Here is a 14,170-nt window from a genome sequence, read left to right on the forward strand (position 1 = left end):
CCTAACATTAACAAGTCTTGACCTTAACTGAGGTACTTGACACGTGTGGAACAGCAATGAATATGTGGAATTAGTTTCAAGAGTCAAACCTCAGGGCTTTTAGGAGAATTAGGTTTAAGTAGTCCCTACTGACAGGTATTTGCAAGGTCTGTTGGTTCACTTTACTGACCATTTAACTGACATTTATCTTCGATCCAGAAATCCTCAGTATGCAAACCTAACTGACATCACATTTGGACATTTCTGCAGAGTCTGCATTTTTTTTTTTTGCTTTTGCTATGGCTGCTTTTGAACTCAAAGCTGATTTTTGGAATTTTCCCACTTTTAATTGGGGGACCTAGTTGGTTAAATGGTAAAGGGTTAATTGCATTTTTTTTTACTGGAGGCAAGTGCAATTTGCAGCAAAGTTATGATTAAAACTATTTTACTAAATATATTGGGCTATCATCAGAAGCAATCAACTTAAGTTACCACACTGAAATTCTTTTAGTTTTATTTATGTTAGGCTTCTGTTTTTTTAATTCAAAATAACTGTCCCTTATTCTGTTTTTCTGAGGAATGTTTGTCACTGTGCAGGTGGAAGGCTAGGTAGAATCATCAGTGACAGCTTATGCTTTCAATGCCAGAGGCAATTACCTTGACATTCAGACACTTGCAGCACAATTAAATACATTTAAGAGATGAAGTTGGCTTCAGAAGTGAAGTCTGTGGAACTGGTTAGATATTGAAGTAGCATTACTCCTAAGCTGTAAAAAAAACAGAAGCAGCAAAATTCACAGTAGATTAAGTTACTGGAATTTTTTTCCACTTGCCTTTTTGTTCCATTTGTTTTTTTTTAAATTTCATTTCTTTAAAGGGTAAGATAGTGAAGGGTAAAACACATCACAGAACCATGACAACCTAAGTTTGAAATTCTTCAGGTACAGATCATGTCTGGTGCACTGTGTAATTCAATGGGTTTGGAATGATGGAGTCCCATGAATATGATCTATTGGGTCTGGCAGGGTTAGTCTTCTGGCTAGTTGAATAGAATTGGTAGTTAGGGAGCGAAGACAGGCGAACATTAAAAAAAAAGCAGCTTCATTTATATACCTAAGTGTTTCATCAAAACGTTCATGGGGGACGATTTCATAGCCCACCTTGGCTGCACAGACATAAATCTGTCCCTTACAGGATCAAAGCCAGCAGGAATTTTAAAGGAATTTTAGAGTCACAGAACCCCTTTTTGTAGATCTTTATAAGACAATTTAAAAAAAACTAGCTAAAATCAAATAAACTGAAGCTCTAATTAACTACAACTGGGGTCTCTTGAAGTTTCATAACAAACTTTAATGCTACTATTTTTCAGAAAAACTGAAAATCATGATAAAGTTCTAATGATATCATTTTTTTTAAAGTATAAAATTGCCTGAATATTTTCTTACAATGTTTTGAATAAATGATTGCTAATTGCTTTCATTTACCCAAATATGCAGCAACTTTGGATGGAATACATGATTATTTACTAAGGATCCCTTTTATTTTTGAAACTATTAGTTCCAGGGATTTTTTTTAACACATTGTGCCTGACTACTCATTCATTCCCCAAGGGGGAATAAAGCATTATTTAAAAGAAATGGCAGTCTTTTACAGACAGTCTAGTTTTATCATGTGTTCGTCCAAGACAGACAAATGGAGTGATACATGATAAAAAGTTTTATTAAACACCAAAATATTTGGCAGCAAAGCAAAATGTTTTGATCCAACAAAATTTAACCAGTAAATTTCTCTTGTTTATTATGGGACTATCAAAGCATATTATTAGATTTCAAAGCTGCTGTGCAAAATACAGCCGGTGCACATAGTTCAAATGGTCATTCTTTGGTCAGGGCAGGATTGTTGCACATTCCTAGTTGGGCAAAGAATGTGGTATGGACCTTGAACTGCTGAAAGTGATCTGATACAATTTAGTGACTTGCAAGGGCAGTTACGATTTGAGGGACTTGAGTAGCATAAGAATTGCACATTTCTTCCCCCAAGGATTTTAGTGTATTAATTAGATCTTTACAATAATCCAGCAACTTTGTGGTTACTTTCATCAATGCCAGTTCTTGCGTTGTGTATTTTTAAACTCTGTTTATATTTCAAGCTCACGCTTTGAGATTTTTAGTACCACTACACAACATAACCCTCTATGCCACCATCCCCTATATTAATTATTATGTCAAAAATTAACAGCTGTTAGAAATCTGTGCACTACAAATACAATCATTTTCTAATATTATTATCCTATGACTAATATTAAATTAAGTTTACTTCATCTTTCTAGATTTAAATATTTTGATTGAAATAACTGTTACGTAATATTTATAAAAGCAATCAACTCTCATAAAAGTAAGTGAGGATTGCATGCATAATAAAAACCTTGTATATGGCTGTCAATGAAGATTCAGGTTCTCACCAGACAAAGCTCCTTCATCATTTTAAACAAGTGACATTCCAAATGGACTGAGGAATCCTTAAAGTGTGATGTATCCAGACTCCAAAACACTTTTGACAAAAATTCTGCATAAAAGGCTATTACCACTTTTAAGCAGTAAGGATTGAGAGTTAAATCTGGGAGTTATCCAAACCTGACTGGAGAGTTGAAAGCAATGGGTTACTTTTAAGGATGGTGTTGGGCTAGGGTAAGTGTTGGAGGTGTAAACCTGAGAATAGAATCAGCTGAAAGGTAGCTTAAAATAAAAGGTGTAAAGGTCTCTTTTGCAGTCAGAATTTCTATATGATACTTAAAGCTGGATCAGTGCACAGAAGAAAAGATGATTTTTTGAAACACTATAACTTCTGAAGCTGGATTAAAATTGATCACCAGAAAATCAAGGAACATGCTGAATTAGGTATCCTGATCTTTGTGACAAGGTTTTCCAGCCAGTTCTCACACCAATACTCCTGGTTAGTTTTATCTACTGTGGAGGGAGACGGTGGAATTAAATTGGATGGAGCTGATCTTTATGCTCTGCACAAGCTTTTCCCATTCCCCTTCATCTAACCCTCTTGAACTCACATAGCTTCCTCTAAAATGGATTTGCGTTATTCACCTCAATTGTTGCCCATGTTACTGAATTCCACATTCTAAACACTCTCTGGGAGTTCCACATTCTAACCTTTCTCCTGAATTCTCCACTGGATTTATTGTGACTGTCTTACTTTTATGGCCTGTAATTTTGGCCTCCCTTACATGTGGAAACATTTTTCTCTGCAGATATCTTATCAAACTCTTCCTTAATTTTAAAGACCTCTAACAGGTCACCCCTGATCTTCTGTTTTATACTGCAAAGGACCTAGCCTGTACAGCTTTTCTGAATAGTTATATCCTCACAGTTTCACAAAACATGCATATCTAAGTGCCTGAGTGACAAAGGCTGGCTTCAGGTGCCAGCTGAGTGTTCACAAGAGTGATAAGGTTAATTTGCTCTCTCTCCCCTATATATCCATTGATAAGATTATTCTGACGTTCTGCTGTTATTAATAATATTTTTTATTTCCAATTAGGACATATTTGAACTTGGAGAATTTTACGACTCCAATTGTTTGTAACTTGCATTGTGAATTCTTTTTCATCATTTAAAAAGTAACATGGTGAATATTTATTTTTCACCACTAGGATCTGGATTTCAATTTAACCCAGATTAATGGAATGAAAGTTGTTTCTCGCTACTGTCAGTGTTCTATTGAATGAAATGTGTTTTGACAGTCTCAACTCAAATGCTGTTGATTGGGGACCCACATAAATCTTCGTGCTCCTGGACTCAAATTGGCAATCTGAGTTACTGACATCTAAGGATGATGGGAGAGTTGGAAGTGTTTGCACTGGTAAAGTTTGCCATTTGTGGTCAATATTAAAGTCCTTTCCTTTTTTGAGATATTGAAGAGGTGGTTTACTTCCTTAGCTAATGTGCATTATACCATCTAAAAATACTTGACGTGCAAATACAGACTGATAAAGCTACCTAATATACTGGTATAACAGGTAAAACTTTCAAAGATTTGCAGTGTTTTTCAAATTAGGTGAATCAAAGTATACATATATTTATTTTCCTTAAAGGGTGAATAATATTTAAGGAGAAATTGCACAAAGAAGAAAGCAAAGCAGTTTATGCCACTAAGACTACATGAAGTAAGTTGAGGAGAATATGAAGCATAAACATGGTATATAGACTGGATGAATGATGTGTTTCTGATTTTAATTTCTATGAAGAAAGTACCTATTTATTCGAGTAGCAGGCAGTTGGATTATTGAGACAGGTGATCACAGTAACTGCTGCTAGAAAGTGCGCAATTACCGTGCACAGATGTGATCAGGATTGGCTCCATTGTGCCAGATAATAATGACAACTTGTACTTGCTGACACCCAATAAAATATTTTCCCAAATGAGTCAGTGATCTCCTTCAATAGTTTTAATATGAGACAACAGCTTGCATTGAAATACCACATTTTACTTAGTAAAGTGTCCCAAAGTGCTTCACAGCAGCATTACCACACAAGATTTGACAAGGAGGAATGTAAGGAAATCTTAGGATAGGAACAGATTTTACAAAAATTCCTAAAGGAGGAGAAAGAATTAGAGCAATTAATGGAGGGATTTCCAAAGCCTAGGGCCAAGAAAACTGAAAGCAATTCCCTTTGTATGGTGGAACAATTAAAATCAGCGATTGATAGGAGACCAGAAATGAAGGATAAATAAAAGTTCTGTCATGTTTTGGAACTGTAACTTTGAACAGGTTTTATAATCTAAATACTGGGGAAAGAATTTGCATTTTCTCTTGTGATAGAGTAAATGCAGTAAGGTTGCTGTGTAATGATTAGACTTGCTAATTTTGGTGTAACTGATTAAATTTGACATTTACACAAAATGATCAATGATAAATTCAAGTCAAATTCAATAAAAACATGCAAGATATATGTCCTATTTCAGACAAACGATAATTCATGGCATGCAACGTGCTTTCCCCCCTTGTAAAAGTTAGTAATCTTGTACCAGTCGAGCACTTCAGGTACAAGAAATAATGCAGATAATGCAAACTCTTTCCCCTGTATTTAAACTATAGAATGTATTCAAAGCCACAGTTCCAAAACATGTCAGAATTCTGTGTTATCCTCCAATTCTTAGTTGTTCCACTGCACAAAGTGACTTGCTTTCAGATTTTTTGGTCCTAGTTACCTCCATTAGTCTCTCTAATTCTCTCCTCCATTATGATTCAATGGAAAATCCGTTCCCTTCCTCAAGAAGGTGGCATCCATCACTAAGGACCCTCACCATCTGGGACATGCCCTCTTCTCATTACTACCATAGGGGAGGAGGTACAGGAGCCTGAAGACCCACACTCAATGATTTCAGAACAGCTTCTTCCCCTCTGCCATCAGATTTCTGAACAATCCATGGACACTACTTTGTTATTCCTTTTTTCCCCCCACTATTTATTTATTTTGTAGTTTATAGTAATTTTATGTCTTTGCACTGTCCTGCTGCTGCAAAACAACATATTTCACAACATACAAGTCAGATAATAAACCTCATTCTGATGGTGATTCTGAATTCATACATGCCTCTCGGAGTTATGAGTTAATCAATCAAAAGTCAGAATAGATTTGTTAAAATTCAAATTATGTTTGAGCGTAATGTATGGTTGGCGTTAAGTATATGAACTTTCAAATAGCATTTGACCAAGGGCTAGAGTTGTTAGAGAAAAATATATGCTAAGGGAATAAAGGAACAGTTGCAATATGGATGCTAAATTGATCCTTAGTGAGGGGGCAGAAACAATGTGTTTGAATAGTACCAGTAATGAGTGATTTCAGTTATGTGTACATTGAAGAGGCTCCTTGGAGTAGAAAAAGTTAGGAGCAAATGTTCTGGAGGTGTTCAAAATCATGAATAGTTTTGACTGGCAGATAGGTCAGTTAACCAGAGAACAGATTTAAGTTGATTTAAAAAGAACCAGAAGGTAACAGGAGGAGAAATCCTATTTTACACAGCTGGTTATTATGATAGGGAGTGTTGGTAAGGGCTCTGGAAACTGAATCAATGTAACATTGAAAAGACCTATTTAAACAGCTGAAGGAGGGGTTAAAATACAGGTGTATGGGGAAAGAGCCGGGATTAATTAGCTAGCATTACCAAAGAGAGATGGGAACAGTGGTCTAAGCAACCATCTCCTATGCCATGGTATTGATTGATTCTGACATGAAAGTCCAAAATACTCAGTTGATTTCACTTGTTTTAGTTGAACCTACACCAAGTTAAAACTCAAAATCAGAAAAGCTCTCATTAATTGATCTAACTGCGCGTTTATATTCAGTAAAATGGATTGGTGCACATATGCAACCTGAGAGCCATTTTTAGCAGCCCAGCTAAATTGGAAACTTGGATCAAAAGGAATAATTTTTCTGAAAGCACACTTTCACCAGCTCTAGATCTATGTATAAATGGACACATTTAATCTTGTTCATTCGTGCATCACAGTGTTTAAGTCTTTTAAAAGAAAAGTTGATCAAGATGAAGCAATGTTGCAAATTGGAAGTGGAAAGCAGTTACTTGGCGAGATAAAATCTCACAGGAGCCCATCTTGAAACTACTCTTGATTTTTTTTTATCAAGATTGCTGATAGTTTTATCAATATTCCCAGCAACAGGTATGTATAACTGGGGAGGTTAAAAAAAGAATAAATAGGAAATGACTATTTTTTGGAAAAGAATGTAATTAACTTTATACTACATGTCTGCAACAAAACAGTTTGTTAATTAGGTTACGTCACATAACACTGCAGTGGTTGTACTATGGTTTAATTAATAATGCTTCCTTTTTTATATTAATGCTGCTCAAATGAGGAAATACGTGCAACTTTTATTGAAAGGTACGTCATAAATCTGGAACTGGATAGCAGTAATTGTTTCTCTTCTGTTTGAAAACAGTAAACAAGTTTTTAGAAACAATATAGCAAGTCAGTACAGTTGGACATCTGAGATGCGGACACAGCTGTTATAAAAGGCTTGTTTCTGATCAGATACATGCAGTTCCAACAATTCTCTGAAGTTTTTATAATTAAAAAGTGTTGTTACTGTGCACAGATACTGTGCAACAATTGAAAAAGCAAAGGCAAATGAGCTGTAGTCTGAACATGAAATGCCATAATGTCACCGCAAATGACAAAATGCCACTCGTTATCAATAACTATTTTTGTGATTATTGTTAAAGGAGAAACTTTGGGTAAAACCTTATTGAGGGGGATGGTATCAATATTCTACTCACGAGGACATTTTTGACTTTTGACACTGAAGTTTTATTTTGCTTTTGATTTGGTTAAACTTGTATGGATTTGAATCTATACAAGTAACGCCAAACAAACTGTAAACTTAAATAAGTATGTCCAGCAGAAACAAAAATATCACTGAACAACTTTTTTTTTAGAAGTATTCATTTTTGAAGAACTGGGCAATGCCAGAGTGGCCAGCATTTATTGTCCATTCTTAATTGCCCTTGAGAAGATGGTGGTGACCTAACAACTTGAACCACTGCAGTTCTTCTGGTGAAGGTGCTCCTACAATGCTGCTGGGTAGGGAATTCTAAGATTTAGACCCAGTAGTATTGAAGAATTCATGATGTGCAGTTTGGAGAGGAACATGCAACTGATGGCATTTCCTTGCAGCTGCTGCCCTCATCCTTCTTGGTGACATGTTGTGGGCTTGGGAGAGGCTGTCAGAGTAGCCTTGGAGTTTGCAGATGATACACACTGCATACCAGTAGTGGAGAGGTTGAATGTTTAGGATAGTGCATGGGGTATTATTCAAGCAAATTGCTTTGTCCCGCATGATACTGAACTTCTTGAGTGTTGTTGGAGCTTCACTCATCCAGGCAAGCATAGAGTATTCCATCATGTTCCTGACTTGTGCCACATAGATGGTGGAAAGGCTCTGGTTATTGTGAGATAAGTCAATTGCCACAGGATATCTAGCCATTGACCTATTCTCATAGCCACAATATTCATATGGCTGGTCTAGGTGAGTTTCTGGTCAATGGTCACCCCTAGTGATGGGCAATTCCGTGACTGCAGAGTCTGTTGATCCCCATACCTTTGTTCCTTAAGCACTTCTTTATATTTCGTGAAGTTCATTTTTCAATGCACAGCTGAAGATATACTAGCAAATGTCAATTGTCAGAACTGCCTTTGTAAAAAGAAAAAGCGAGGAAGATTGCAGTAATTGCACAAATGCAGAAAAATAAATTGGAGCTCTCATGTCCCGTGTATCATTCCAAAATGGAATAGTATTTAAGCAATGTTTAAAATAAAGATCAAAACATAATATATTTTGAAAAATATTGATGATATTAGTTGTACGATTTGTATTTGAATACTAGATGGAAGCACTTGAAATGCATTAAAACCTAGACTCAACTCTATAAAAGCAAATAATCCAGAAAGTACTTGGCAACTTGGGCAGCATCTGTGGAGAGATTGATAGTTTTAAGTGAGACACAGTAAACTTAACTGCAACAGATCATAGTTGGGGGATGTGGAATAAATAATTAAGGGATGTGAACAGTGCAACAAAGTTGCAGTAAGGTAAAAGATCAACCATGATCATTGAATGGTGGAGCAGACACAAGGACCAAATGGCCTCCTCCTGCTATTATGCCCTAATGAGAGGAAGAGAGTTGACATTTAAGGCTGAGGACCTTTCATTGGAATGTTGGTGTTCTAATTGTAATGCAAATTAAGAGTATTTATTAAAAGTCAGTTTATTAAATTTTCTCTTGGACATGGATGTTTCAATATGAAGTCACAATCAATAGGAGAATCTCCATAGAATTGGCATGGACATGGGTACAAGAGCATTGTCTTTTTGTTTTGATTATAGAAAAGTATAAAATAATTGTTGTTGTTTTAATTTTGCATACTTTTGCAAACTGATTTTCTCTTGCCGCATTACGCACTGTCGTACCCAAAGGAATTTATTCTAAGTTGTATTCTGTGTTGATCATGAAACAGTGAGTGACTGAAAGGTCTTGGTTTTATCTTGCTGCATTTGGATATCCCTCTCTCTCTCTCCACAGATGAATTTGGTGAGTGGTAAACCAGAGAGAGTTTATTGCTTCCAATCATCTGGATTAACTTTAGAATTATTTATTGGAATTCATGCACTACCTGTCAAACTTGAGAATTCTTTTGGAAAATAGTGTAGACCGAGATATTTTCCGAGAGGTTGTGGGGCCTAAAAAGACCAAAAAATTCCAGCAAGATGAGGGAGGTGAGGTATATTTAGGTCCCATTAATATTTTGTGGAAATATTTCCTACCTGGTCAACAGATGAAGGTGATGTATGAAAATACATACAGCAGGATGTATGAAAATGTGGGCTGGGGAAAAGAGAGAACATTGGGATTGGAGCATAGATTGGAAGATTAAATTGCAGGAGAATGGGGGAATCCATGGTTGACAGAGGAGTAGCTGTAGGCTTCCTTGAACTGCTGGGAAATGCACATCTGCCCCCTCCTGGCCCATATAAAGTACTTAAAATAGCATAAATCTTGTGGACCTGGCAGGTTTCACTTTGTTGAATCCCAGGGAAACTTGTGCACCATTGTGAAACCTTAAATCAAACTCCCAGTTCTCCAACAGAAGCCTGACTTTGAGTATCTGTGCAGTGAGATGCTCCATAGCACAAAACCTAGCATTGTGAAATGGGCAACAGGTGCATATACAATAGGTTGGAGTCATTTTAAATTCTTCCCACATTCTCCCTCTTCCACCACAACTCTCTCTCTCACCTATCATGGGAACAATCAGTATTGAGTTTCTATTATCAGCTTTGGGCCTATATACGAATAAGATTACCTCATGGTGTGTGATAGACATCCATTGAAATTAAATTATTTTGTAAATATTCAATGTCTCCCTTGGGAATTCAGCTAATATTAATGAAGGATCATTACTGACAGTTTGCCAGTCTCATGATTTTGTACTGATGTTTGAGTGCAAATTTAATGTACAAGTCTTGAAAAGCCCTGAAAAATAATGGTATCTACTTTTGCTATTCAGGCTACCCTACACACAGCTGAATGTAATGTTTTAAATCAAACAGCGTACATCTTCAAAATTAAAAGAGGATCAAAAAAAAACTGCAGATGTTGGAAAGCTGAAATAAAAACAAAGTGCTGGAAACATTCAGTGGGTCAGGGAGCATCTGTAGAAAGAGAAACAGAGCTAATGTTTCAGGTCCAAGGTTCAGACACAGTGTTTGCAACCTGAAACTCCTTCCTCAGATGCCGCCTGACCTGCTAAGTGTTTCAGGTATTTTCTGTTTTTACCTTCAAAGGCAAAACTGTTCAGAAAATGCTTTGTTGAATCCTATAGTTCGATCGGAAAGGGGAAATGAGTTTTTTTGTTTCTTTGTTGACAGTTTGCATGAACATCTGATTTCTTCTGTTTTGCTGGATTATCTCTATGTGCTGTTTCATTGGTGCTATGATTAAGAAAAAATATGAAACATTTTAAAATGATTTGATTTCAGCTGCAGAGCATCATTGGTCAAAAGAAAGAACACAAGCTAGAAGCACATTCTACATCAGTAAGTGATCTCATTCCTTCAAGTTACTGTTTGACATGTTTAACTCAGAAATCACTGAAAAGTAGGAGCAGGAGCAAGACATTAAGCTCTGAGCATGCTTCACAATTCATGCAATCATGACAGCCTTTGCTTGTTACAATATTCCCACTCTCTCTCTACAAAAGGATTTGTGATGCCTTTTGTATCTAAAAATTTATCTATCTCCTTAAATATATTCAGTGATTTGGCCTCTACAGTCCTTCCAACCTCTGAATGAAGAAATTTCTCCTCATCTTTGTCCTGAATGTCTTATCCAATATCCTGAGACTGTGATCCCTGGTTGAAGGACACCCTCCACACCAGCAGAGACATCTTCCCTGCATCCAGAATTTTGTATATTGAATGAGATCATAAAGTCATACAGCACGGAAACAGGCCCATCAGTCCACTGTCTCCATGCTGACTACCAAGCACCCATCTACACTACCCTCCCTCATCCCCATCAACTCTTCTTTTCCCCCCCCCCCCACCTATCCCACCTTCTCCTGCCACCCACCTACACTAAGGCAATTTTCATAGGCTGAAGAACATATTAACCATCATTCTTCTAAACTCTCATGAATACAGGTCAATGTCGCCTCGTATAATAGTCCCACCATCCCAGGCATTGGTCTGTTAGGATTAGATGTTGGCATGGATTTATAAAAGGAAATCATGTTTGACATACATATAGGTTTTTTGAGCATGTAACTGGTAAAATAGATGTGGATGAACCAGTAGATGTGGTATGTTTGGATTTTCAGAAGGCTTTTGCCCTTATTACCAAACCTTTAGGTTTGTTCACTGTGATTTCCCTTTCATAACTCCATGCTGATGTTATGGACCATAACTCCACTAATAATTCCACTCTGACATCTAATCCCATTGATATTTTTTCAGTGTCCTGTTGTTCCCTGTTTTCTCTTCACTTTTTTTAAATAGTTACATTTATAACCTTCCAATCTGCAAGAACTGTTTGATAATTTACAACATTTTGGGAGATAAAAACCAATGCATCCACTATTTCCATAGCTACCTCTTTTAGAACTCTGCAACGTAAATTACCAGGCCTTGGGGATTTGTTGACTTTCAGCCTCATTAATTTTCTCCAGCACTTTTTTTTAAACAAATACTAATTCTTTTAACTCCTCTTCTTCATTAGTTCCATAGAAGTTCTGGACAGTTATTTGCATACTTTTCCATTGAACCAGAGCCAAAAGATTTATTTAATTGACCTGCTTTTTCAGTGTCCTCCATCATAAATTCTCTTGTCTCTAGCTGTAAGGAACCTAGATCTGTCTTCAGTAATCTATTTACTTTTTACATACTTGGAGGAATTTTTACAGTCCTTTATACATTCTTCACAAGTTCACTCTAGTACTCTTTGCACTCTCAATCAATTTCTTGGTCCATTTTTGCTGAATTCAAAAATTCTTCCAATCCTCAAGCTTGCTACTTTTTCTAGCAACTTTGTAGGACTTCTCTTTGGATCTAATACTACCCTTAAGTGTTTTTGTTAGCCATGGTTGGATTGATTTTCTTTTTGTGTTTTTGTCCCAAAAAGGAATGTATAACTGTTGCAGTTTCTGCATTTATTCCTTAAATGTTAGCTTCTGCCTATGTACCATCAAAAAACATCATGGCTGAAGCTCCTTCATTTATTTATCTTTAAAAAGTCAATGATCCATATTCGAGCTTCCACAAAGATGGTTTGCTTAATTTTGACTAAAACTTTATTACATGTGGACAACAGTTCCTGATACTTTGATAAAGGGTCTATTCTGTCATTCTATCTTTTCAACTGTAAGTAACAAGTTATTATGATACCACGGGGAGATTCTATAGAGGTAAAAATAAAGAATAGATATATTACCACCTAGAAAATGTATTAAATCACACCCCAAAACCCATTAAGAAATAGTTAAATATTTAATTCCCCAATTTCTGGGATTAGAAATGTTGACCAAAGGTCATTGTCACAGTGAATTGCCCTCTGGTTAAAACTGCAAATTCCAAGCATCTTTCTGTGAGCTGAAAGCATCTTCTGTGATTAGCAAAGACCATCTTGTGGCACTGTAATGACTTTATGAATGTAATGTGAGTCTCAGATATTGCCATCATCTGAATGAGAAGTTTACATTCAAATATAAAACAAGCTAAATATATTTTTTCCAAAAGAAATTCGTATTTATGGAAATTATCAGATCAAAACAGATTTATTTTGGAAAATGGTATACCACATGCAATAGTTTTATTCTTTAGAAGTATTTAAAATTCTGTTACCTGTTCCTTTCACAGAATAACCACATAACCAATCAAATGGTGATTATAAAGGCTCCTTGCCTGTTCCTTCATTTGCATTTGTTTATGGCCAGAAAAGTTAGCATCAGAAATTGCAATTAAACACACTCTTGACTTCCAGTATGCTTATGAAAGCAGCATTCCTGGATCATCCTTGGTATATATATATACTGTATATATAAAAGAAACAAATACTAGTCAGTGCAGAGTTAATGCAACTGTTAACTTTGCAAGTCTTGCCCAGAATACCATCAGCAATATGTTCCTAAAGCATCCTGATGGAATGTTTTATGTTGCTTAGTGATTCACCAAATCCTCTGCTTTTATTTTGTAATTTGCATAAGTTAGGGCTGTTATTTTCGGGCTATTAAATCTTTTGCTGATAGCTATACTCTCATTGGAACAAGGTGTGTTTTCCTAAGTTTGTGCACTCATATCAATGATCAATAAGAGAATGTGTTGGGATGTAGAATAATATTTTTGTTTATTTCATGATTACTAATAATTTAAAAAGTTCTATTCCATAATCTGAATAAAAATTAGAAGTGTCATTCTCAGCACTTAACTTTTCCCTGATTATATCTAAATATTTCTGCAACATCTGTCATCAGAAGTTTTGTTGGGTTAAGAATTAAATAAAGGGGACAATCAGAATCAGAATTAGGTTTATTATCACTGACTTGTATGTCGTGAAATTTGTTGTTTTGTGGCGACAAGGACCTTGCAGCCTTTTATGTGATGGTAATTCAAAATCATATCTTCTGAATTATCAATGACGATAATTAGGGTGGAGCTATCGTTGATGGAAAGACAGAAATAGCCAGAAATTAAGAGAACGAACAGCAAAGTATTAATTCCAAATGAATGGAAATTAGTTTTAGCTGTTTTATGAAGCTTTAATTGTTCTTTAATAGCCCTGCAATCACTAAAGTGTTATTTATTAGTAGCTCTGTAATTTAAAATTCTCTATTTTTAAAAATTTAGTTTGCAATGTTAAATCATCATAATTCTTTTGTCCCGACATGCCTTATAAATAAAGGTATATTGATTTTACATCCAAGTGTTAGCTGAGTGCTATAAAAGGTCCTTTGTTATACAATTCAATTTATATGGAAACAATTGAAATCTATCCACACTAAGATTGCATTCTTCTGAACCCAACCAGAGTAAACTTTGAATTTAAAGTTATCTTTGGCATCTGGCAAGATCTAATTTATAATGATATTGAAGCATCTTGGGATAAC

The 14,170-nt window shown here is 35.8% G+C and overlaps 1 protein-coding gene across 1 annotated transcript in view; it reads left to right on the forward strand.

Moving 5' to 3' along the window:
* micu2 (mitochondrial calcium uptake 2) overlaps nt 1-14,170 on the forward strand; it is a 326,882-nt gene that overhangs the window by 245,220 nt on the left and 67,492 nt on the right. The window contains 1 exon segment of the mRNA XM_052026309.1: nt 10,551-10,607. Within this exon segment, the coding sequence (XP_051882269.1) occupies nt 10,551-10,607 (57 nt within the window).

Source organism: Pristis pectinata, chromosome 11 (assembly GCF_009764475.1).
Source record: "Pristis pectinata isolate sPriPec2 chromosome 11, sPriPec2.1.pri, whole genome shotgun sequence".
Classification (NCBI taxonomy): domain Eukaryota; kingdom Metazoa; phylum Chordata; class Chondrichthyes; order Rhinopristiformes; family Pristidae; genus Pristis; species Pristis pectinata.